Raw genomic sequence first — 27288 nt, 5'->3', positions numbered from 1 at the left:
TAAATTATGTTTTTTTCTGATTGCAGGTTCAGCCAAAGACTTGATCTGTACACACTTTACTGATGGAATGAGTGAACTGGCGATAGCATACATCCTGCTTGGAGTACTGAAAGCTCTCGATTATATTCATCATATGGGATATGTGCACAGGTAATGTGTAAGTAATCCTGTTTATGTCATTGTCCTCTCATCAAGGAGAAACAATCTGCATGCTAAAGCTTATTGGTCCTTCAGTATGTGTTGACCTATTGGACATGGGCATGTGCACTGGATTTGTGATGTAAAAATGCATAAGAATATAGTTAAGACCAAACCTGTATGAATTGGTGGAAAGAAGGGAAATCTGTTGAAAAGAATGAGGCATACTGGAACAATAGGCTATCTTCTGTACTGTAAAGTTCTTCACAGTAACATGATAAAATGCTTCTTTACTGAAGCTAAAGCAGTGCATACATGAAATCGCTCAAATAGAGATGTGCGCTTGTTTGTCACGGGCATGAGTCTATCCTGAAAGCAGATAAGTTGTGACGGGTTTTCTAAATTCTATAATGGTCTTACTATCTAGTCTTTTTTATTTAATCTCCCTGGAAAATATTACCCAATGTCCCATACTTCTGTAATTCACATTCTCCATTCACTTTTCTACTATTAATAAAGGGATAGTAAACACCAAACATGTTATTGTTTAAAAAGATAGATCATCCCTTTATTTACCATTTCCCAGTTTTGCATAACCAGCACTGTTATAGAAATATACTTTTTACCTCTGTAATTACCTTGTATCTTAGCTTCAGCAGACTGTCTCCTTATCTCAGATCTTTTGACAGACTTGCATTAAAGGCAATTAGTGCTGACTCTTAAATAACACCACGTGCGTGAGCACAATGTCTAGCTGTGAAAAACTGTCTAATGCAGGCGGCCTTCAAGGGCTTAGAAATTAGCATATGAGCTTACCTAGGTTTAGCTTTTAACTAAGAATACCAAGAAAACAAAGCAAATTTGATGATAAAAGTAAAATAGAAAGTTTAAAATTACATGAGCCCTATCTGAATCATGAAAGTTTAATTTGGACTTTACTATCTCTTTAAAGTATTTTCAGAATATCCCTTATGATGATCTTATTCTTCATGACCCCCTCCATGTCTTCCACAAATGTATCCCCTGTATTGTATCTAAATGAACCCCTCCACTCCACTGACAGTGGAGTTTTTATTTTAGACTTATGACCTTTTTTATAGAGTTGTTAACTGTTTTGTAGCCTTCACAATCCAGTTTTAGGTATTAGAAATGCATACGGTATAAAGTTGCAGCTGGGACATGGATAAAAAACATCAATTATATTTTTCAGCATAAAGACATTGTCACCAACATGTATTGTTTATATATGTTTTTTAGTGTTGATAAGAAGTGTGCACTGGTCATAATTTTATTTTTGTTTGTGGAATTAAATGAGGAAAGAAAGGATTCTATCTGTTATTAAATTAATTACTAATAGATTTATAAAATCTGTGTAAGTATTTCTGGCCAGCAAGAAAACAAGCCGTCATTTAAAGTAAATTGTGCAGAATATGAAATAGTAAATATTAACGTTTACCGCAGAATTTCCAGTTACCTGTCTTGACAGCCCTTTACTTGATGTAATAAAATAATTTTGTCTAGAGCACTTTTATACTTTTAGAATAATTTATTATTATTTATAAAATAATAATAATAATAATATAGATTTTAAAAAAAAAAAGCTCCTTTCTCCTGTTAAGTGTGGTCAGTCCACGGGTCATCATTACTTCTGGGATATTAACTCCTCCCCAACAGGAAGTGCAAGAGGATCACCCAGCAGAGCTGCTATATAGCTCCTCCCCTCTACGTCACACCCAGTCATTCTCTTGCACCCAACTAATAGATAGGATGTGTGAGAGGACTGTGGTGATTATACTTAGTTTTTATATCTTCAATCAAAAGTTTGTTATTTTAAAACAGCACCGGAGTGTGTTGTTCCTTCTCAGGTAGAATTTGAAGAAGAATCTACCTGAGTTTTTTGTATGATTTTAGCCGGCGTAGTTAAGATCATTTTGCTGTTCTCGGCCATCTGAGGAGTGAGGTAAACTTCAGATCAGGGGACAGCGGGCAGGTTCACCTGCAAAGAGGTATGTAGCAGCATATTATTTTCTGAGGAATGGAATTGACTGAGAAAATACTGCCAATACCTATATAATGTAAGTTCAGCCTTAAATGCAGTAGTAGCAACTGGTATCAGGCTGTCATGTATGTATATTTACACTTCAGTATTCTGGGGAATGGCATTTCACTGGGATAATACTGTATGCATAAAACTTTAGCCTAACTTGCAGTGAGAACGACTAGCAGCAGGCTTTCTAATGACACTTCATTTATTTGATGTTAAACGTTTTCCTGGCATGTTAAATCGTTTAATTATCTGAGGTACTGGGTGAAAAATTGTTTTGGGCACTGTTTTTTTCCACTTGGCGGTCATTTTATTTAATTTAAGACAGTTTACTGATCTCCCTCACTGTTGTGTGTGAGGGGGAGGGGCCTATTTTGGCGCTTTTGCTACGCATCAGAAATTCAGTCACAAGTCTGTTTTCTTCCCTGCATGATCCGGATCGTCTCTACAGAGCTCAAGGGTCTTCAAAAATTATTTTGAGGGAGATAATCACTCACAGCAGACCTGTGAGATTGTCCTTTGACTGTGATAAAAAACGTTTATATTCTGTAAATTTTTTCTGCCATTTAAGGGTTAGTTATCCATTGCTAATGGGGGCAATCCTTTGCTAAAATTGTGTTTTTTACCGGAAAGAATTTGATTTTATAGTTTCTCCGGTTTACTGTTACTCAACTGTCATAACTTTTTTTCTGTGCTTCTTAAAGGCACAGTACGTTTTTCATATTATTTGTAAATTGAGTTGAAAGTATTTCCAAGTTTGCTAGTTTAATTGCTAGTGTGTTAAACATGTCTGACTCAGAGGAATATCTCTGTGCTATATGTGCTAAAGCCAAAGTGGAGCCCAATAGAAATTTATGTACTAATTGCATTGATGCTACTTTAAATAAAAGTCAATCTGTACAAATTGAACATCATTCACCAAACAACGAGGGGAAAGTTATGCCGACTAACTCGCCTCACGTGTCAGTACCTGCATCTCCCGCTCGGGAGGTGCGTGATATTGTAACGCCGAGTACTTCAGGGCGGCCATTACAAATCACATTACAGGACATGGCTAATGTTATGACTGAAGTTTTGTCTAAATTACCAGAACTTAGAGGTAAGCGTGATCACTCTGGGGTGAGAACAGAGTGCGCGGATAATAATAGGGCCATGTCAGATACTGCGTCGCAGTATGCAGAACATGAGGACGGAGAGCTTCAATCTGCAGGTGACGGTTCTGATCCCAATAGAGTGGATTCAGACATTTCTAATTTTAAGTTTAAGCTTGAAAACCTCCGTGTACTGCTAGGGGAGGTATTAGCGGCTCTGAATGATTGTAACACCGTTGCAATCCCAGAGAAATTATGTAGGCTGGATAGATACTATGCGGTACCGGCGAGTACTGACGTATTTCCTATACCTAAGAGGCTTACAGAGATAATTACTAAGGAGTGGGATAGGCCCGGTGTACCCTTTTCCCCCCCTCCTGTATTTAGAAAAATGTTTCCAATAGACGCCACCACACGGGACTTATGGCAGACGGTCCCTAAGGTGGAGGGAGCGGTTTCTTCTCTGGCTAAGCGTACCACTATCCCGGTGGAGGATAGCTGTGCCTTTTCAGATCCAATGGATAAAAAATTAGAGGGTTACCTTAAGAAAATGTTTGTTCAACAAGGTTTTATATTGCAACCCCTTGCATGTATTGCGTCTGTCACGGCCGCGGCCGCTTTTTGGTCCGAGTCCCTGGAAGAGACTCTTGACTCAATAACTATAGATGAGATTTCAAACAAGCTTAAAACACTTAAGCTAGCTAATTCATTTGTTTCAGATGCCGTAGTACATTTAACTAAATTTACGGCTAAGAATTCCGGATTCGCCATTCAGGCACGCAGAGCACTGTGGCTAAAATCCTGGTCAGCTGACGTTACTTCTAAATCTAAATTACTTAACATACCTTTCAAAGGGCAGACCTTATTCGGGCCCGGTTTGAAAGAAATTATCGCTGACATTACAGGAGGTAAAGGCCATGCCCTGCCTCAAGACAGAGCCAAACCTAGGGCTAGACAGTCTAATTTTCGTTCCTTTCGTAATTTCAAGGCAGGAGCAGCATCAACTTCCTCTGCACCAAAACAGGAAGGAGCTGTTGCTCGCTACAGACAAGGCTGGAGACCTAACCAGTCCTGGAACAAGGGCAAGCAGGCCAGAAAACCTGCTGCTGCCCCTAAGACAGCATGAATTGAGGGCCCCCGATCCGGGAACGGATCTAGTGGGGGGCAGACTTTTCTCTTCGCCCAGGCTTGGGCAAGAGATGTCCAGGATCCCTGGGCGTTAGAGATCATATCTCAGGGATATCTTCTGGACTTCAAATCCTCTCCCCCAAAAGGGAGATTTCATCTGTCAAGGTTGTCAACAAACCAAATAAAGAATGAGGCGTTTCTACGCTGTGTACAAGATCTTTTACTAATGGGAGTGATCTATCCGGTTCCGCGGTCGGAACACGGACAGGGGTTTTACTCAAATCTGTTTGTGGTTCCCAAGAAAGAGGGAACCTTCAGACCAATCTTGGATTTAAAGATCCTAAACAAAATGGAAACTATTCGGACAATCCTACCCATGATCCAAAAGGGTCAGTACATGACCACAGTGGATTTAAAGGATGCTTACCTTCACATACCGATTCACAAAGATCATTACCGGTATCTAAGGTTTGCCTTCCTAGACAGGCATTACCAGTTTGTAGCTCTTCCATTCGGATTGGCTACGGCTCCAAGAATCTTCACAAAGGTTCTGGGTGCTCTTCTGGCGGTACTAAGACCGCAAGGAATTTCGGTAGCTCCGTACCTAGACGACATTCTGATACAAGCTTCAAGCTTTCAAACTGCCAAGTCTCATACAGAGTTAGTACTGGCATTTCTAAGGTCGCATGGGTGGAAGGTGAACGAAAAGAAGAGTTCTCTCTTTCCACTCACAAGAGTTCCCTTCTTGGGGACTCTTATAGATTCTGTAGAAATGAAGATCTACCTGACAGAAGACAGGTTAACAAAGCTTCAAAATGCTTGCCGTGTCCTTCATTCCATTCAACACCCGTCAGTGGCTCAATGCATGGAGGTGATCGGCTTAATGGTAGCGGCAATGGACATAGTACCCTTTGCACGCCTACATCTCAGACCGCTGCAATTGTGCATGCTAAGTCAGTGGAATGGGGATTACTCAGATTTGTCCCCTACTCTGAATCTGGATCAAGAGACCAGAAATTCTCTTCTATGGTGGCTTTCTCGGCCACATCTGTCCAGGGGGATGCCATTCAGCAGGCCAGATTGGACGATTGTAACAACAGACGCCAGCCTACTAGGTTGGGGCGCTGTCTGGAATTCTCTGAAGGCTCAGGGATCATGGACTCAGGAGGAGAGTCTCCTGCCAATAAACATTCTGGAATTGAGAGCAGTTCTCAATGCCCTTCTGGCTTGGCCCCAGTTAACAACTCGGGGGTTCATCAGGTTTCAGTCGGACAACATCACGACTGTAGCTTACATCAACCATCAAGGAGGGACAAGAAGCTCCCTAGCGATGATGGAAGTATCAAAGATAATTCGCTGGGCAGAGTCTCACTCTTGCCACCTATCAGCAATCCACATCCCGGGAGTGGAGAACTGGGAGGCGGATTTCCTAAGTCGTCAGACTTTTCATCCGGGGGAGTGGGAACTTCATCCGGAGGTCTTTGCCCAAATACTTCGACGTTGGGGCAAACCAGAGATAGATCTCATGGCGTCTCGACAGAACGCCAAGCTTCCTTATTACGGGTCCAGATCCAGGGATCCGGGAGCGGTCCTGGTAGATGCTTTGACAGCACCTTGGACCTTCGGGATGGCTTATGTGTTTCCACCCTTCCTGATGCTTCCTCGATTGATTGCCAGGATCAAACAGGAGAGAGCATTGGTGATTCTAATAGCGCCTGCGTGGCCACGCAGGACCTGGTATGCAGATCTAGTGGACATGTCATCCTGTCCACCTTGGTCTCTGCCTCTGAGACAGGACCTTCTGATCCAGGGTCCCTTCAAACATCAAAATCTAATTTCTCTGAAGCTGACTGCCTGGAAATTGAACGCTTGATTTTATCAAAACGTGGATTTTCTGAGTCAGTAATTGATACCTTAATACAGGCTAGGAAGCCTGTTACCAGAAAGATTTACCATAAAATATGGCGTAAATACTTATATTGGTGCGAATCCAAAAGTTACTCATGGAGTAAGGTTAGGATTCCTAGGATATTGTCTTTTCTACAAGAAGGTTTAGAAAAGGGTTTATCCGCTAGTTCCTTAAAGGGACAGATCTCAGCTCTGTCCATTCTTTTACACAAACGTCTGTCAGAAGTTCCAGACGTTCAGGCTTTTTGTCAGGCTTTGGCCAGGATTAAGCCTGTGTTTAAAACTGTTGCTCCACCATGGAGTTTAAATTTAGTTCTTAACGTTTTACAGGGTGTTCCGTTTGAACCCCTTCATTCCATTGATATCAAATTGTTATCTTGGAAAGTTCTGTTTTTAATGGCTATTTCCTCGGCTCGAAGAGTCTCTGAGTTATCTGCCTTACATTGTGATTCTCCTTATCTGATTTTTCATTCAGACAAGGTAGTTCTGCGTACTAAACCTGGGTTCTTACCTAAGGTGGTCACTAACAGGAATATCAATCAAGAGATTGTTGTTCCATCTTTGTGTCCTAATCCTTCTTCAAAGAAGGAACGTCTTCTACACAATCTAGATGTAGTCCGTGCCCTGAAATTGTATTTACAGGCAACTAAAGATTTTCGACAAACGTCTTCCCTGTTTGTCGTTTATTCTGGTCAGAGGAGAGGTCAAAAAGCTTCTGCTACCTCTCTCTCTTTTTGGCTTCGTAGCATAATACGTTTAGCTTATGAGACTGCTGGACAGCAGCCTCCTGAAAGAATTACAGCTCATTCTACTAGAGCTGTGGCTTCCACTTGGGCCTTTAAGAATGAGGCCTCTGTTGAACAGATTTGCAAGGCTGCAACTTGGTCTTCTCTTCATACTTTTTTCAAATTTTACAAATTTGACACTTTTGCTTCTTCGGGGGCTGTTTTTGGGAGAAAGGTTCTTCAGGCAGTGGTTCCTTCCGTATAAAGATCCTGCCTGTCCCTCCCGTCATCCGTGTACTTTAGCTTTGGTATTGGTATCCCAGAAGTAATGATGACCCGTGGACTGACCACACTTAACAGGAGAAAACATAATTTATGCTTACCTGATAAATTCCTTTCTCCTGTAGTGTGGTCAGTCCACGGCCCGCCCTGTTTTTTATGGCAGGTCTAAATTTTTAAATTATACTCCAGTCACCACTGCACCCTTTGGCTTCTCCTTTCTCGTTGGTTCTCGGTCGAATGACTGGGTGTGACGTAGAGGGGAGGAGCTATATAGCAGCTCTGCTGGGTGATCCTCTTGCACTTCCTGTTGGGGAGGAGTTAATATCCCAGAATTAATGATGACCCGTGGACTGACCACACTACAGGAGAAAGGAATTTATCAGGTAAGCATAAATTATGTTTTTGTTAGGACTGACACCTTCAAATGTCTGTGTAACCACAGTCTCGATAATCAATAGAGACCTTTACTCGCTGTCACCAACATGATATCAGTCTGGGGGTGTAAGGTCTATTCTTTGATATCAGCCAGAGTATCGAGAGGCAAGGTCTTCAGTATCCCATCCCACACTTCTACATTTTTGTTTCTCCCAGCTTCCCTCATTTTTTGTTGGCTTCTTGCCTACTTCATTCTTCCTTTTTCTTCACTCATTCTTAAACTTTAATCATTTTTTTTGTTCTCCCCTAGGAGTGTGAAAGCAAGTCACATTCTGATCTCCTTAGAAGGGAAGGTCTACTTGTCTGGGCTGCGCAGTATTCTGAGTATGTTTTCTCATGGGCAACGTCTGAAAGTTGTTCATGATTTTCCAAAGCACAGTGGTAGAGTCCTTCCTTGGCTGAGCCCAGAGGTCCTTCAGCAAGTAAGTGAACACTAATTGTCGAGTCTCTTCCTTTCCACAGGGAGAAACTGTACTGTATAGAGAATATTGTCAATGAATATACTAGAGGAAATACATCACATAGCATCCTTCATTTATAATTTTATGCTTTCCCAGTTTTATTATCTAAAGGGACAGTCTACACCAGAATTATTATTGTTTTAAAAGATAATCCCTTCATTACCCATTCTCCAGTTTTGCATAATCAACAGTTATATTAATACACGTTTTACCTCTGTGATTACCTTGTATCTAAGCCTCTACAGACTGTCCCCTTATTTCAGTTCTTTTGACAGACTTGCATTTTAGCCAATCAGTGCTTACTCCACGTGCGTGCGCACAGTGTTATCTATATGACTCACATAAACTAACACCCTCTAGTGATAAAAAACTGTCAAAATGCATTCAGCTTAGACACAGCCTTCAAGGTCTAAGAAATTAGCATATGATCTTCCTAGGTTTAGCTTTCAACTAAGAATACCAAGAGAACAAAGCAAAATTAGTGATAAAAGAAAATTGGAAAGTTGTTTAAAATTACATGCCCTATCTGAATCATGAACGTTTATTTTGGACTAGACTATCCCTTTAAAGAAACAAAAAACACATAATATTATGCAAATTGTCTCTATGTAAGATAACACACCACAGAAGGCTGTATCATCTGTTTCTTTAGTGGCAATTTCTGAGGCTACAAAATGTTTGATCTTTTCATCTTTTTCATAAATTATTTGCTTTTCCCCATTTATCTTTTTTTGTATCACTCTTTACTCTTCCGTTGTAAAGTAATTCTGTAGGCTAAATCTGATCAATTAAAAGGGTTCACTATTAAGTGACAATCTGAATAATATTCTAGAGTAACAGTCTCTAATGTGTTTGCAGGAATGTAGTGCAATTTACATTGCCAAATGCAAGGTAAAAATGGTGTAGCAATTAATCTTAAAAACATTCATACACACAGATATTTGTATTGTTTTGCATAAACAACACCTTTTCAGAGCCATATGACCTACAAATAAGTGTCTTGTGAGTGAAATGCTTTAAATCATTTTGTCTACAAATATTTTGTTTTCTTTCATATAGGTGGCGAGAGTACACTTGCTAGTTACTGATGGGATATACATTCCTACCAGGAGGGGGCAAAGTTTCCCAAACCTCAAATGCCTATAAATACACCTCCCACCTCACTCATACCTCAGTTTTAAAAACTTTGCCTCCTTAGGAGGTGGTAAAGCATAATGTGCTTAATTTCTTCAGTGAAAGGCACTTCTAAGTTTATTGAAGCCCAGTTCCTCTCTAAGTGCAGTGTTTGTCTAAGGGACGTGAAGGGAGTATTGCCTGATGATACCTTGTTTTTGCCTATGGGAAAGCTTTTCATAAGACTCTCTGTAAAATCGGTTGTAGGGATTTATCTGCTGCCTCCCTTTATAGATTGACAATATACTCTTGTACCATTACCTCTGCTGATATGTTTCAGTACTTGATTGGCTGTCTGCTATATGTGGATGGGTGTCTTGCATGGCAAGTATATACTTTTATTATATAAGACACTCTCAGCTATGGATTGGGCACTTTTTATATTGTTTGTATACATGCCTTGAGTCAGTAATTCAGTGCTCATTTTTAGCAACTTTATTTGGTGTCTAAATATTTATCAAGGTTGGTAGAGTCTGTGAAACATACAGGTTTTTTTTGGATCTAGTAATTAACTTATAAATTGGGATGCTACGTATTATGTTAGTCTCATGGAATGTTGATAGTCACATTTTATGCAGTATAATAGAAGTATCCATTAGGCTTTATTTAGGTACAATAAGTTTTTTTTGTATATACAAACCAAATTCTTACCAGCTTTTTAGAGTGATAGGTGTATTAGAATTTCCCGCGCAAACGCATGTAATGACACTATTTACGCCATGTGTGATTCGTCATCAGTTTGCGGCTTTTTTGGCGACAAAATTTCCCGCTCTCAGAAAACGTTTAGAGAACTTTTCATGCAGCATTATTTTTATGAATCAGTCTTCTTTTTTATAAATATTCACTCTGTTTCCCATTCTCTCAAGCCTGTATCTATATATATATATATATATATATATATATATATATATATATATATATATATATATATATATATATATATATCATATATAGGAGCATGGATATAAATTTGCAAATTAATTAATTTTTTTCAAATTTAGTTTTTTGCAATTATGTCTCAAACTGAACCTGCCTCTTATGTTACCATAGGATTTGAGCTGCCTGAACACGTATCTACCAAAGCTAATTGTGTTTGTTGTAAAAAAGCTGTTCTATATTCTTCAGCTCAATTATGTTGCTCTTGTTTTGACAATTTATTAAATGCTGATAATATATCTGAGTACAAATGCACCCACTGTTATTCCATCTCAGTCTAATGTACGTAACATTCCTGCAGAAATGAAAGATTTTATTGCTGCAGCTATTGAGAAGGCAATTACTGCTATTCCGCCTTCAAATAAACGTAAAAGGGTTTTGCAACATTTTCCTAAACCTAGTGATTTAAGTTTTAATCTTAAGCATACTGATGTACTGATCCTCTACTGATGGGGTTTCCTCTGATTCAGTGGAAGCCACGTCAGAGACAGATATAGACAAATCCTCTTTTTATTTAAGATAGAATATATTCGCTCTCTCTTAAAGGAAGTTTTGTTTACTTTGGGTATTGAGGAGTCTAAACCTCCTGATGCTAAAAGCTAGTAACCGTCTAAAGTCTGTATTTAAGACTACTGTTATTACTCCTGAAGTATTTCCTAATCCAGGCACTATCTCTAATGTGATTGCTAAAGAATGGTCTAAGCCTGGTACCTCTTTTAACCCTTTTAGGTTTAAGAAATTGTATCCTTTATCTGTGGCCAATTTAGAAACAGTTCCTAAAGTTGATGGGGCAATTTCCACTCTTGCCAAATGTACTACTATTCCTATGGAAGACAGTACTTCTTTTAAGGATCATTTACATAGGAAGCTTGAATCTTATCTAAGAAGGGCATATTTACATACTGGCTATATTCTTAGATTAGTTATATCTATGGCTGATGTTGCTACTGCTTCTACTTTTTGATTGGACAGTTTAGCACAGCAGTTTTCTTCAGATTCTGATTTATCTAACATTATTGTTTTACTTCTACATGCAAATCATTTTATTTGTGATGCTATATTTAATGTTATGAAGATCAATGTCAAATCCATGTCTTTAGCCATTCTAACGAGAAGATCTTTATGGCTTAAATCTTGGAATGCTGACATGGTGTCTAAAACTAGATTATTATCTCTCTCTTTTCAAGGTAAAAATCTTTTTGGTTCACAATTGGATTCTATTGTCTCCACTGTTACTGGGTATAAGGGAGTTTTCTTCCCCAAGACAAGAAATCTAATGGTAAATTTAAAGCACCCAATCGTTTTCGTTCTTTTCGTCAGAATAGAGAATAGAAAGCCACTCCTTCCCCTAAGACATCTGGCTCTAATTTGAGACCATCTCCAAATTGGAATAAATCCAAGCCTTATAAGAAACCAAATCCTGCCTCTAAACCTACATGAAGGTGTGACATTCAAGCCGGTTCTTCTGGTAGTGGGGAAGACTAAAACTATTTCAAAGAATTTGGACAGACTCTGTCCAAAATCAGTGGATTCAGAATTTAATTTCTCAGGGGTATTGAAAAGGATTCAGAAAAAGACCTCCCTTGGGAAGATTTTTTCTTACCCATATACCGAAAAACCCAGTAAAAGCTCAAGCCTTTCTGAAATGTGTTTCAGATCTAGAACTTTCAGGGGTAATTGTCCCAGTTCCACAGCAGGATTGGGTTTTTATTCAAATCTATTCATTGTACCAAAGAAGGAGAATTCTTTCAGACCAATTTTGGATCTGAAAACTTTAAATCGTTTTGTAAGAGTCCCAACTTTCAAGATAGTGACTATAAGGACTATTCTGCCTTTTGTTCAGCAAGGTCACTTCATGTCCACAATAGACTTACAGGACGCTTACCTTCACATTCCGATTCATCCAGATTACTATCTCTTTTCTAAACAAGCATTACCAATTTGTCGCTCTTCCGTTTGGCCTTGCAACAGCACCAAGAATATTCTCAAGAGTTCTAGGTGCCCTTTTATCTGTAATCATAGAGCAGGGTATTGCAGTGTTTCCTTATTTGGACAATATCTTGGTACTAGCTCAATCTTTTCATTTAGCAGAATCTCACACAAAACAACTTATGTTGTTTCTTCAAAGACATGGTTGGAGGATAAATTTACCAAAGAGTTTCTTGATTCCTCAGACAAAGGTCACCTTTTTTAGGTGTCCATGACTCTATCCCTAACAGAAAAGAGACGTTTGAGATTGGTTTCAGCTTGTCTAAACCTTCAGTCTCTATCATTCCTTTCAATGGCTATGTGCATGGAAACTTTAGGTCTAATGATTGCATCATCAGACGCAATCCCTTTTGCTCGTTTTCATATCAGACCTCTACAGCTTTGCATGTTGCACCAATGATGCAGGGATTATACTCCGATATCACAACTAATATACTTAAATCCCAACACTCAATTCTCTCTGACTTGATGGTTAAACCATCACCCTATTGTTCAAGGGGCCTACTTTGTTAGTCCTACCTTGACTGTAATCACAACAGATGCAAGTTTCACAGGTTGGGGAGCTGTCTGGGGGTCTCTGACAGCACAAGGAGTTTGGAATCCTCGAGAGGTGAGGTTACCAATCAATATCTTAGAACTCCATGCTATTTTCAGAGCTCTTCAGGCTTGGCCTCTATTTAAGAGAGAACCGTATATTTGGTTTCAAACAGACAATGTCATAACAGTGGCATATGTCAGTCATCAAGGGGGGACTCGCAGTCCCCTAGCAATGAAAGAAGTATTTCTAATACTTTCTTGGGCGGAATCCAACTCTTGTCTAATCACTGCGATTCATGTACCAGGTGTACAATTCGGAAGCGGATTATCTCAGCCATCAGACTCTACATCCGGGGGAGTGGTCTCTCCATCCAGATGTGTTCTATCAGATTGTGCAGATGTGGGGTCTTTCAGACATAGATCTGATGGCCTCTCGTCTAAACAAGAAACTTCCCAGATACGTCTCCAGGTCCAGGGATCCTCCGGCGGAATTGATTGATGCTCTAGCAGTTCGATGGTTTTACTAACCTGCTTACATTTTTCCACCTATGGTTATTCTTCCAAGAGTGATCTCAAATATCATAATGGAACAATCTTATGTGTTTCTGATAGCACCAACATGGCCTCACAGGTTCTGGTATGCGGACCTTGTCCGATTGTCTGGTTGCCAACCTTGGTCACTTCCTCTAAGACCAGACCTTCTGTCTCAAGGCCCGTTTTTCCATCCAGATCTCAAATTTCTAAATTTGAAGGCATGGAAATTGAACGCTTAGTCCTTAGTCATAGAGGTTTCTCTGACTCTGTGATTAACACTATGATACAGGCTCGTAAGCCTATTTCAAGGAAAATATATCACAAGGTTTGGAAAACCTATATTTCATGGTGTTCCACTCATGATTATTCCTAGGATTCAACAGTTTCTTCAGGATGGTTTGGATAAAGGTTTGTCTGTCAATACTTTGAAAGGACAAATTTCTGCTCTTTCTGTTTTATTTCACAGAAAGATTGCTAATCTTCCTGATGTTCACTGTTTTGTACAGGCTTTGACTCGTATCGAACCTGTTATTAAATCTATCTCTCCTCCTATGAGTCAAAATTTGGCATTAAAGACTTTGCAGGCTCCTCCTTTTGAGCCTATGCATTCTTTGGACATTAAACTACTTTCTTGGAAAGTGTTTTTTCTCTTGGCTATCTCTTCTGCTAGAAGAGTTACTGAATTGTCTGCTCTCTCTTGCAAGTCTCCTTATCTGATTTTCCATCAAGGTAAAGCTGTTTTGCAGACTTGGTTTACATTTTTGCCTAAAGTTGTGAATTCTAACAACATTAATAGGGAAATTATTGTTCCTTCCTTTTTGTTCTAATACTAAGAATGCTCTTGAAAGATCTTTACCTTCTTTGGATGTGATAATAGCTTTGAAATATTATTTTGATGCTACTAAAGATTTCAGAAATACTTCTAGTCTATTTGTTATTTTTTTGGTTCCAGAAAAGGTCAGAAAGCCTCTGCCATTTCTTTGGCGTCTTGGTTGTAACTTCTGATTCACAAAGTTTATTTGGAGGCGGGGCAGTCTCCGCCTAAGAGAATAACAGCTTTTGGTAGAAAGGTTCTTCCGGCAGCTATCTCAGTTTGATTCTAGTGCCTATGATTTTAAGTTTTTTTTTTTAATTTTTAAGAAAACTTTTATTTATTTTTTGGATTTATTTTCTCAGCGGAAATAGCTGTTTTATTTTATCCCTCCCTCTATAGTTACTTGTGGACTTCCACATCTTGGGTATTATATCCCATCAGTAACTAGCTTGTGGACTCTCGCCACCTATATGAAAGAAAACATAATTTATGTAAGAACTTACCTGATAAATTCATTTCAGACTTGCAATCGAGTGTGCATCTGTCATGTGCAGGCACAGTCATGTTATTTTCTTATTCAGTTTAAGTAAGTTCTATGAAATCACATGAGATTTCAGTGAAATTTCATGAGATCACAGCAAAGGCAAAGTATTACCTCGGCACAGTTGATGCTGATTGTCTATTGTATTGGCTGTTTTTTTTCAGCTTGCAGCTGTACAGCAGCTGAAGTATAACTGTTTACACAGCACTTACACTGGTGAGCTGAAGAAATTTTGATGTAAAATATCTTCCTTTTTTAGAGATGCCCGGGTGATATTTTATTGTCAGCTTTTTACAGTTGTACTGTATCACTTTCAAGTGATTTAGCATATGAGTATTATATCCCTTTAATTCCAGTCAAAAGGCAGTGACCACCTGCAAGCAAACAAACTAGAAGTTTAGATGAAGCATTCAGGCAAGAGGGGAAGATCACATGTTGCACGTTAATATAAAATATATTATAATTTTTTTTATGTGCATACAAAATAAATTATTAAATAAAAATAGTAATGTTTGCAAGCCTTTTTTAAAGGGACACTGAACCCAAATTTTTTCTTTAATGATTCAGATAGAGCATGAAATTTTAAGCAACTTCCTAATTTACACCTATTATAAATATTTCTTTGTTTTCTTGGCACCCCGAAACGTCACTGTACACAATAAACTATTGTTTTTTTAAAGTCCAGCGAGTGCGGATCTATAATCTGCACTAGCTCTTCTTCCTATTCTTTTCTATTTCTTGCCCCTTCTAATGGCATTTTCTCTTAGCAGAACCTGCAAGGATATGATGCAAAATCAGACATCTATAGTGTAGGGATCACAGCATGTGAGCTCGCCAATGGCCATGTTCCATTTAAAGACATGCCAGCCACACAGGTAAGAGATCTTTTGTGGAGTTTATCTCCCAAAGTTTAAGGCAGGGTTTTGAAATGTAAAATTTCTTTCAAACACTTTGCAATAAGCCCCTCTTAACCACTACTGTGTTATCATTATACACCATTACTCTTGTAACTTCTATAGTACTTTCCTTGCATAATTTCTGTATTTATCAACCCATAACTTCTGTTATCTACTATTTTTCTTTTTTGCACCATGATTTTTTAAAATGCCTACACTTGCATTTTCTAAACACAGATGCTACTGGAGAAGTTGAATGGCACAGTCCCCTGTCTGTTAGACACAACCACCATACCAGCTTCAGAACTTACTATGAAAACCTCCCGTTCAGGAGCAGACTCTGGCATCGGAGAGGGAACTTCCAACCGCCCATCTAATGGGGAACACATCATGCACCCATACAATCGTACTTTCTCCCCTCACTTTCACAACCTGGTGGAGCAGTGTCTGCAGAGAAATCCAGATCGAAGGTAAAGTTGAATAAGTCTAGAATCACCTTACAAGACTCCTTGTTTCGCAGATACATCTTTGCAAATTTTTCAAAGAAAATTCAGTGACCACCGTTTCAGAAAATAAATTCTCAAATAGACAACCATGGCTCCAAATGGGCAAATTATGCACTCCTGAATGTCTGTGTATACTTTATATGCCTTTTAAAGGGACATTAAACACTAAATTAATCATTGCTTGAATGATGTATTCAGAGTAACGACTAGGCTGAGAATAATTTGTAAATATATTGTTAAAAGTTATATTAGTTGTTTAACCCCTTAGTGACCAGAGCACTTTCCATCTTAATATGAGGAGAGTCCACGGCTTCATTCATTACTTGTGGGAATACAGAACCTGGCCACTAGGAGGAAGCAAAGACACCCCAGCCAAAGGCTTAAATACCTCCCCCACTCCCCTCATCCCCCAGTCATTCTTTGCCTTTCGTCACAGGAGGATGGCAGAGAAGTGTCGGAAGATTCAGAGTAGTCTCTTATGGAGGGTAGTACTCTTCGAAATGGGACTGGAGTTTTAAGTAGTCTTGTCAACCTCTCAGTGAGAGCATTGACAAATGTTAGGGTCTGGAGATGCAGGGAGAGTCTTTCCGCAAAACCATCCATACTCGTATTAACAGTTCCTTAAGCAATCGGTGTTGACGAGTTTCACTGCCTGTTTTCTATTACTCAAGTCCATGTCAGGAGTGATGCTACAACACTGTCAAACTTGAGAGGCCATGTTCCTGTTCCATGGCGTAGATTCTGGTAAGATCTTTTCATTTATGTATGATAACACAAGAAGACAGGGTCACAGTGTGACTCCTTTTATCTGTATAGAATCAAGGGTTAGTATCTCCGGAAGGAGATTATTGAACAGGGGGTGATTTATACATTATTGCTTTATTGTGTTTTTGCTGCGACATGTGTGAGATCTGGCAATGTGTGAACAGTCAGGTTCTTCTTTTATTTTGATTACCTGCGCAGCCTGTTTAGTTTGGCACGGTTTTTCTCGGCTGCAGGGGCGGTCCTGCATGGCATTCCATGTGACCAAGTGTGGCCTCATTATCTTCCACAAAGTCAAAGAGTAAGGTGTGTAATAAAAAGACAATTTATTAAAAGTCTATAAAACAAACAGCAACGCGTTTCTCAGCTCTTAAAAAGCCGTTTCATCAGGCTGTCTGAACATCGTATGTGCCTGAACCGGAGGACTTGGCCCTTGGATTGGTCGATCCCCTGTGACGACATCAGTGATGTATCTGACGTTCTAGCGTGTCTGTCGGGCGACTCAATATAGTCCCGATCGGCTGTTTCTGGCACCCTGGATGTGCCGCTGCTTATCTGAGTAGATTCACTTCGGGAAGGGGGATACTCTATCTTGTGTTATACTACTATTCCAGATGATATTGTCCTATGGTGGTGCCTCTCTCCCTTTCTGTCTTCTGCAGGATTGTTATTACAAATATTATTAAGAATGAATGGGACTGACTTGGATCATCTTTCTCCCCTTCTTCTTTGTTTAAGAAATTTTTCCCGGTTGCTGACTCTCAGCTAAAATTGTGGGGGTCTGTCCCTAAGGTGGTTCCCTAATAAAGTCCCACGGTTTACAATATCATTTGTATGCCGATGACACCCAAATCTACTTCTCTGCACCAGACCTTTCTCCTTCCTTGCTAACCCGTGTCACTAACTGTCTTTCTCACATCTCTAACTGGATGTCCTCTCACTACCTCAAGCTAAATCTCTCCAAAACTGAGCTCCTTATTTTCCCCCTTCTTCTAAACTCTCCACCCCCAATCTCTCTATAACTATCGACAACTCCATCATTACCCCTACCCCGCATGCCCGATGTCTCTGGGTCACATTTGACTCAGATCTTTCTTTCACTCCTCACATTCAGTCATTGGCTAAAGCCTGCCGCTTCCACCTTAAAAACATCTCTAAAATTAGACACTTCCTTACACAAGACACAACTAAGATTTTAATCCACTCTCTCATTCTCTCCCGCCTCGATTACTGCAACTCTGTCCTCTCTGGTCTCCCCACCTACCGCCTAGCTCCTTTACAATCCATAATGCATGCCTCTGCCAGACTCATCTTCCTTACACATCGCTCTTCATCTGCTGCACCTCTCTGCCAATCTCTTCACTGGCTTCCTCTTGCCTCTAGGATCAAACACAAAATTCTCATTCTGACATACAAAGCCCTCAACTGCACTGCTCCCCCCTATATCTCAGACCTTGTCTCCAGATACTCTCCCGTCCCCTTCGCTCTGCTCACAACCTCCTACTCTCCTCCTCTCTTGTCACCTCATCACACTCCCGTTTACAGGACTTCTCCAGACTGGCTCCCATCTTGTGGAACTCTCTGCCTCGCTCCACAAGACTCTCTTCTAGTTTTAAAAGCTTCAAGTGTTCCCTAAAGACTCTGCTGTTCAGGGATGCATACAACCTACGCTAACCTTTCTTTATACCAGTTCCTCTCCTCCATTGCTATCCCCTGAACCCCCTTAGCATGTAAGCCTAAGAGTCCAGCTGTTTGTTGATCACCTTCTCAAGAGCTGACTACAACAGTGCAACTCTTGGCAGGGCCCTCTATACATTTGATCCCTATAATTGTTTTGTTGTACTTCGCCTTTGTTAATAGCGCTGCGGAATCTGTTGGCGCTCTACAAATAACCGATAATAATAAAAATAATAAGGTGGATGGAGCTATCTCCATGCTTGCTAAGCGCACCACTATCCCACTTGAATTAAGGCCCTGAGGGTAGCTAATTTGTTCATCTGTGATGCAAATATGCAGATTGTTCACTTAAATGCCAAGACATCAGGCTTTTCTGTTCTGGCCCGGAGGGCTCTGTGGTTGAAGTCGTGGTCTGCTGACATGACGTCCAAATCTAGATTACTTTCCATTTAAGGGGAAGGTTCTTTTCGGTCCAGGCCTGGACTCTATCATATCCACGGTCACTGGTGGCAAGGGTGCCTTCCTACCGCAGGATAAGAAGAATAAATCTAAGGGTCCTAATTTTCATCTCTTTCGTTCGGACAAGTCACAACGACAGCAGCCTCCTGCAAAGCCCAAACAGTTTTGGAAACCATCTCAGTCTTAGAATAAAGCCAAGCAGAGCATGAAGGGGCGGCTCCTGATCCGTCTCTGGATCTCGTAGGGGGCAGGATCCTTGGGTTCTGGAGGTCATTGCCAGGTTACAGGATAGGTTTCAAATCTCCCCCTCCCAGAGGCAGATTCCTCTTGTCAAATCTATCGACAAAACCAGAGAAACGAGATGCCTTTCTAAAGTGCGTGAGTGATCTCTCCTCTCTAGGAGTAATTGTACCGGTACCTCTAGCAGAGAGAGGTCTAGAGTACTATTCAAACCTTTTTGTGGTCCCAAAGAAGGAGGGTACGTTTCGCCCGATTCTAGACCTAAAGACAATAAGGTCTATCCTGCCCTTAGTTCAAGAGGGACAGTTCATGACTACGATAGACTTGAAGGACACTTACCTTCATGTGCCAATACACAAGGATCACTTCAAGTTCCTAAGGTTCGCCTTTCTGGACCAGCACTTCCAGTTTGTAGCTCTTCCCTTCGGTCTGGCTACTGCTCCAAGAGTCTTTACGAAGGTTCTGGGAGCTCTGCTCGCGGCGGCGAGATCCACAGGTATTGCAGTAGCGCCTTATCTGGACGACATCCTGGTACAGGCTCCGTCCTGCCGACTGGTAGAGGACCATTCGAGAGCTCTTCTACTTCTTCTTCGATCTCATGGATGGAAGATAAATTTAGGAAAGAGTTCTCTGGTTCCCAGTACCAGAGTGGAGTTCCTGGGAACGATAATAGACTCCATATCCATGAAGATATTCCTGACAGACCAGAGACGTTGCAAAATTGCCTCCAGCTGTCTTGCCCTTCAGACCTCCTCAAGGCCATCTGTGTGCCCGGTGTATGGAGGTGATTGGGCTCATGGTATCCAGCATAGATGTCATTTCATAGGCCAGGTTCCATCTCAGACCTCTTCAGTTGTGCATGTTGAGGCAATGGAACGGCGATCACTCGGATTTCTCTGTACAACCGGTCGAGAGAATCCCTCTCTTGGTGGCTCTGTCCAGATCAGCTGTCCCAGGGGACATCCTTCCTGAGACCATCCTGGGAGATTGTGACTACGGACACGAGCCTCTCAGGATGGGGAGCTGCCAGGAAGGAACAAGGCAGGTGGAATCGGGAGGAGTCGCTTCTTCCGATCAACATCCTGGAACTTCGAACGATCTTCAACGCTCTGAGGGCTTGGCCCCTCCTGGGTTCGTCCCAGTTCATTAGATTCCAGTCGGACAACATTACCTCGGTGGCGTACATCAACCATCAGGGGGGAACGAGAAGCCCCCTAGCCATGAGGGAAGTATCTCGGATTCTGGAGTCGGCGGAGACCCACAACTGTTTGCTGTCAGCGATCCACATTCCAGGTGTGGACAACTGGGAAGCGGATTTTCTCAGCAGACAATCGTTTCATCCGAGGGAATGGTCTCTTCCCCCCCCGAAGTGTTTGCAGAGATTTGCAACAGATGGGAGACACCGGAGATAGATCTCATGGCATCCAGATTCAACTTCAAGCTACCCAGATACAGGTTGCAGTCCAGGGATCCCAAGGCAGAACTGATAGATGCCTTAGCAATGCCTTGGGGGTTCAACCTAGTCTACATATTTCCACCGTTAAAACTTCTACCTCGAGTAGTGGTCCGCATCAAGCAGGAGCAAGCATCGACTATTCTTGCTCCATCGTGGCCGCGGAGGATGTGGTTTGCGGATATGGTGGGGATGTCATTGTCTCTTCCATGGAGGTTGCCGTGTCACAGAGATCTGCTGGTACAGGGTCACTTTGTGCATCACAATCTAGATTCTCTAAAGCTGACTGCGTGGAGATTGAACGCTTAGTCCTAGCCAGGAGAGGGTTTTCTGAGAGTGTGATTGATACTCTCATTCAAGCCAGGAAGCCGGTCACCCGACGCATCTATCATAAGGTGTGGAGGACCTACTTACTCTGGTGTGAGGCTCGTGGGTATCCCTGGCATAAGGTCAGGGTATCCAGGATCCTTTCCTTCCTCCAGGACGGTTTGGAGAAGGGACTTGCCGCAAGTTCCTTAAGGGGACAGATTTCGACTCTATCTGTGTTGTTACACAAGAAGCTCACTGAGCTTCCTGATTTACAGTCTTTTGTTCAGGCTCTGACCAGGATCAGGACTGTATTTAGACATTCTGCTCTTCCTTGGAGTTTGAATTTGGTTCTTAGGGTTTTGCAGAGGGCTCCGTTTGAGCCTATGCATTCTCTTGACATTAAATTACTGTCTTAGAAGGTTCTTTTTCTACTTGCTATTGCTTCGGCACGCAGAGTTTCTGAGTTGGCGGCTTTGCAAGGTGAGCCTCCTTACCTGGTTTTTCATGCCGATAAGGCTGTCCTTTGCACTGGGTTGGGATTTCTCCCTAAGGTTGTGTCTGATTGCAACATCAATTAGGTTGTGTCCTAACCCTTCTTTTTCGAAGGAACGGTTACTTCATAATTTGGATGTGGTTCGAGCTTTGAAGTTCTATCTTCAGGCTACGAAGGGTTTCAGACAGACTTCAGCATTGTTTGTTGTATATTCGGGGAAGCGCAGAGGGCAGAAGGTTTTTTCCACTTCCCTATCTTTTTGGCTGAGGAGCATGATTCGCTTGGCTTATGAGACAGCGGGACATAAGCCTCCTTAGAGGAACTCACTCAAATAGAGCTGTGGCTTCTTCTTTGGCCTTCAAGAATGAGGTCTCTATTGAGGAGCTTTGTAAGGTGGCTACCTGGTCCTCTTTACATACTTTTTCAAAGTTTTACAAGTTTAACGTGTTTGCTTCGGCAGAAGCAGCTTTTGGGAGAAAGTTTTGCAGGCTGTGGTGCCCTCAGAATATGGTCCGCCTCTTTTTCTACCCTCCCATTTTTTTCATTCAGTGTCCTCTTGAGCTTGGGTATTTGTTTCCCACAAGTAATGAATGAAGCCGTGGACTCTCCTCATATTAAGATGGAAAACATAAATTATGCTTACCTGATAATTTAATTTCCATCTGTATAAGGAGAGTCCACGGCTCCTGCCCGGTTCTCCGTTGGGCGGACCTAAATTTCTTTTGTTTTTCTTCTGGCACCATTTATACCTTGATATTTCTCCTACTGTTCCTTGTTCCCTCGGCAGAATGACTGGGGGATGAGGGGAGTGGGGGGGGGTGTATTTAAGCCTTTGGCTGGGGTGTCTTTGCCTCCTCCTGATGGTCAGGTTCTGTATTCCCACACGTAATGAATGAAGCCGTGGACTCTCCTCATACAGATGGAAATGAAATTATCAGGTAAGCATAATTTTGTTTTTCCATTTGTTGACCGTTTGGGACCAGGGCTGTTTTTACATTTCTGCGGTGTTTGTGTTTAGCTGTAATTTTCCTCTTACTCATTTACTGTACCGACACACATTATATACCGTTTTTCTTGCCATTAAATGGACTTTCTAAAGATACCATTATTTTCATCATACTGTATCTTATAATTTACTATAAAAAGTTTTCTAAAATATGATGAAAAAATGGAAATAAACACACTTTTTCCAACTTTGACCCCCAAAATCTGTTACAACCACCAAAAATTACCCATGCTAATTAGTTTCTAAATTTTGTCCTGAGTTTAGAAATACCCAATGTTTACATGTTCTTTGCTTTTTTTTGCAAGTTATAGGGCAATAAGTACAAGTAGCACTTTGCTTTTTCCAATTTTTTTTTAGTTAGTTACATTGGAACACTGATATCTGTCAGGAATCCATAAATAACCCTTCACATGTATGTATATTTTTTTAGTAGACAACCCAAAGTATTGATCTAGGCCCATTTTGGTATATTTCATGCCACCATTTTACTGCCAAATGCGATCAAATAAAAAAAAAATCGTAAATTTTTTCACAAACTTTAGGTTTCTCACTGAAGTTATTTACAAACAGCTTGTACAATTATGGCACAAATGGTTGTAAATGCTTCTCTGGGATCCCGTTTGTTCAGAAATACAGAATGCAGACATATATGGCTTTGGCATTGCTTTTTGGTAATTAGAAGGCTGCTAAATGCCGTGGCGCACAACACACGTGTGCCCAGCAGTGAAGGGGTTAATTTAGATAGCTTGCAGGGAGCTTGTAGGGTTAATTTTAGCTTTATTGTAGAGATCAGCCTCCCACCTAACACATCCCACCCCCTGATCCTTCCCAAACAGCTCTCTTCCCTCCCCCACCCCACAATTGTCCCCGCTATCTTAAGTACTGGCAGAAAGTCTGCCAGTACTAAAATAAAAGGCTTTCTTTTTATATATATATATATATATATATATATATATATATATATATATTCAGCAGTGATGGATCCCCCCTTATCCCTTAAAAGGACATGAAACCCAATTTTTTTCTTTCATGATTTAGAAAGAGCAAGCTATTTTAAACAACTTTCTAATTTACTTCTATTATCTAATTTGCTAAATTCTCTTGATATTATTTGCTGAAAAGCATATCTAGATATGCTCAGTAGCTGCACTTCAAAGCCTCCTGTGATTGGCTCACCCATATGCATTGCTATTTCTTCAACAAAAGATATGTAAAGAATTAAGCAAATTAGATAATAGAAGTAAATTGGAATGTTTTTTAACTTTGTATTCTCTACCTGAATCATGAAAGAAAAAAAAAAATTGGGTTTAGTGTCCCTTTAACCTCCCTGACCCCCCCCCCCCCCAAACAGCTCTCTAACCCTCCCCCCCCCCCCCCCCCCCGCTACCTATTTGCACCTATCTTGGTTACTGGCAGCTGTCTGCTAGTACCCAGTTTGCCATATAATTAGTGTGGGGGGGGCGGGGTTTAAATCCAAATTTTTCTGTAGTGTAGCTGCCCCCCCTCCCAGATCCCTTAGATAATATTTATCCCCCCCCTCCCTCCATGAATTACACTATATGTTCCATAGTGTAGCGGTCCCGCCCGCGTTCATGCACGCTCGTTAAGGGGTTAAAGGGATAGTAAACCCATTTTTTTCTTTCTTTCATGATTCAGATAGAGCGTGTAATTTTAACCAACTTTCTAAATTACTTCAATTATCAAATTTTCTTTGTTCTCATGCTATCTTTATTTTAAAATGCATGAATCTAAGCTAAGGAGCCAGCCCATTTCCTTCTTAATGGGAGTAGAGTCCACTTCTTTATTCATTACTTGTGGGAATTCAGAACCTGGCCACCAGGAGAAGGCAATGCCACCCCAGCCAAAGGCTTAAATACCTCCCCCACTTCCCTCATCCCCCAGTCATTCTTTGCCTTTCGTCACAGGAGGTTGGCAGAGAAGTGTCGGAAGATTAAAGATAGTCTATTATGGAGGGTAGAAGTCTTTGAAATGGGACTGGAGTTTTAACTAGTCCTGTCAGCCTCTCAGTGAGAGCATGGATGAAAGTTAGAGTCCGGAGATGCAGGGAGAGTCTTTCTGCAAAACCATCCCGACTCATATTAACAACTCCTTAGCAATCAGTGTTGACGAGTTTCGCTGCCTGCTTTGTTCACTCAAGTCCATGTCAGAAGCGAGGCTATCATCTGTCACATTTGAAAGGCTGTGTTCCTGTTCCACGGCGTGGATTCCGGTAAGATCGTTTCATTTTACTCCAATATGTGAAGTGTAATGTAAACAAAGAAGCAGGGTCTCAGTGGGACTCCTTTATCTTATGGAATCGAGGGTTAATATCTCCTGAGGGGGGTTATTGAACAGGAAGGTATTTAATCATGTTTGTTATGTGATTCTGTCTGCTAATGTGTAGTGTCTCTTGGGCTTGTGGCTATCGGAACATAATAACCTTTTTAAAAGTCAGGCTGCGCTGCCCTTTTTTTCAGGCCTGCACAGTGTACCTTGTGACTAGACGCGGTCACGTTTCTAGTCTCCATTTCCATATTCCTGACCGCGTGGCGAAGGGAAGAGTCTTGTTACGCTAGTTGTCTGGGTCATAGGACATGGTGAGTGCCCCAGCCATTGGAGGTGTAAGGTGCCGTTTTTATTTATTTTTCCATAATTGCTATCCAAGTGATGGAGGATTCTAATTTTTTGGAGACGGATGTCTCTGATTCAGATTCTACTTCTTGCGAAGAGTATGAAATGGCCCAGGTAATCCACGCCCATCAGTTATGTTCTGCATGCCGCTTTAGAGTGCTCTTTTCTCTCGAAACGGGAACTTAGAGTCCGCCGAGCCATCCGCCCATGGGGACTCCATATCCCGCGAGGCGAGTACCCTAGAACCTTCTTTGGCTACGCAAGCAGGTGTCCCTAATGCCTTTACTCCTTCTCCAGAAGGCTGCGTGTTTCCTCCAGAGGTTACGGCACGGTTCCGCGTGGCCATATCTATGGCATTGGCGCATTTACATCTTCCAGGAAGGGAGATGTTGATGAGATATTGTTCGTGTTCTGGGTCAGATCAGCTCTTTAGGGAAGTGGTTTCTTCTGAGGCTTCAGGGGCCTAATCCTTGGGGTCATGGTCGTCGGTTACCCCGACGGAGGTAAGTCTTGCTTTTTGTTAGAGACTGGCGCGCCTTTGTGTCCTGCTACGGCATGTTTTGGCGGCGCTGGAGGATCCCAGGCCTGATGGGTCGAGGGGTCCCCTCTGTCTTCTGTCCCAGATGGCAAGCTGGATTAGATGGGGGGGGGGATGAAGTAATCTCCTTGCGTCTTCAATTTACTCTTTTCTTTAAGGTATCCTATTCCAGTTCTGAGCTTTGGGAGATTCGGATCTCTGACCGGCTGGTCCTGTTAGTGTGTCCGTTCGTCTTTGGCGTTAATCTGCAGGTGTTGCCCTCTTTTAATTTGATCCGGTTAGGATGTATTTTATTTAATTTTAAAAGCTCATGTCTGTTATTTTTTCCTTGGGAACAATTTCTCCTCTGGAATGTGATACCAGCGATTTTGTGGTCACATTGGCGCTTCCGCGGAAGTTAGGACGTTCTTATGTTCTATAGTTTGCCTGTTTTGTAGTCTATCCCTTCTAGGGTTACGACTTTCTGTGGCCTTGGGCAGTCCTTGGGTGCCCTATGCTTCAAGCTGGTCCTGGTTGGGTACTAGTTTTCTGTCCCTAGGGGTCTATATCAGACACGTGGTGCCCGTTATTACTGGCTGGTCCGGTTGGGGTGCCTAGTGGTTCACTCTTGTTTGAGTTTCGTTTTTCTTGTTTTGTGTTACAAGTTATAAGTGGCCTTTCGTTCCAGGACGTCAGGCTGGTCCTCATTTATCTTCTGGGGGCATCAGAGGGGATTGTGCTTAGTCCTAATTGTCCTATCCATGCTGGCGGGGTTTTCTGAAGTTCTGATCCTGCTAGGGCGTACTCTGTAGACTCCTGGGATCTTTAGATTCAGGTGCTAGAGTGTTTCTCCTTCCCATAGTGGGTTGGAGGTTCAGAGGATTCCATGGAAATCCGTGGTTCCAGGTTCTGGCGGCGTTTACTCGTCTCCTTCTTTGAGGCAGATTTTTCTCCCTCTTATCGGAGAATTGGAATTTTTGGCTGGGTCGATCGTAGTGGGCGAATGGTTCTTCATTCAGTACTTAAGCTTTGGGGTCTATCTACAGCTTTACACTCCATACCTGTGTGCGGGTGAGCTGTTCTGTTTTTTGTTCCCCCCCCTTTGGGGTGGACTTGGCATTCCACAATATCCGCCTGGTACTCAGAGGTCCTTTCTTCCTCTGTTCAGTGGGGTTGTCCCCCCCCCCTGCCTTGCGTGCAGGGGGTCAGGTGTAGGGCTGGTTTTCTTGTGACATGCCATTACTGTAGTTCAGCAGAGGGTCCCCTTTTGGGAGTGTCCTTAGTCTTCAGGAAGGAAGCTGCATCTGCGTTCTGGAACCTAAGCTCTTTTTGGGGGGGGGGGGTGGATCCCCTCCCTTTTCCTTTCTGAAGGTCCTGGTGATTCGGGGAATTCATTCCTTTGTCTTTCGGACATTGTCAGTCACTTTGATGCTGGGTCCGTTGCCCGGAGTGAGGGTCAGGGATTTGCCTGATCTGTTGAAATTTGACCGTGTATCATAGATCTTGTGAGCCTTCCTTAGAGGGGAGGCTTTGCAGTAAATCCCTCCTCAGCAGGTATTTTTTCTCTGCTGGTTCTGGGTTCTTTCCTTCTGTTCCTGCTTTT

The 27288-nt window shown here is 41.7% G+C and overlaps 1 protein-coding gene across 7 annotated transcripts in view; it reads left to right on the top strand.

Annotated features, from left to right (window-relative positions):
- The window catches only part of STRADA (STE20 related adaptor alpha), a 155582-nt gene that overhangs the window by 49539 nt on the left and 78755 nt on the right, over positions 1–27288 (top strand). For all 7 annotated transcript variants that reach the window (XM_053699621.1, XM_053699627.1, XM_053699623.1 and 4 more), the window contains 4 exons: positions 27–150; positions 8002–8173; positions 15507–15611; positions 15870–16102. In XM_053699621.1, the coding sequence (XP_053555596.1) occupies positions 27–150; positions 8002–8173; positions 15507–15611; positions 15870–16102 (634 nt within the window). The remainder of the gene's footprint in view (positions 1–26; positions 151–8001; positions 8174–15506; positions 15612–15869; positions 16103–27288) is intronic.

The sequence above is a fragment of the Bombina bombina genome, chromosome 1 (assembly GCF_027579735.1).
Source record: "Bombina bombina isolate aBomBom1 chromosome 1, aBomBom1.pri, whole genome shotgun sequence".
Classification (NCBI taxonomy): domain Eukaryota; kingdom Metazoa; phylum Chordata; class Amphibia; order Anura; family Bombinatoridae; genus Bombina; species Bombina bombina.
The sequence above is the reverse complement of the archived record's forward strand: the minus strand, read 5'-3'. Positions and strand labels throughout refer to the sequence as shown.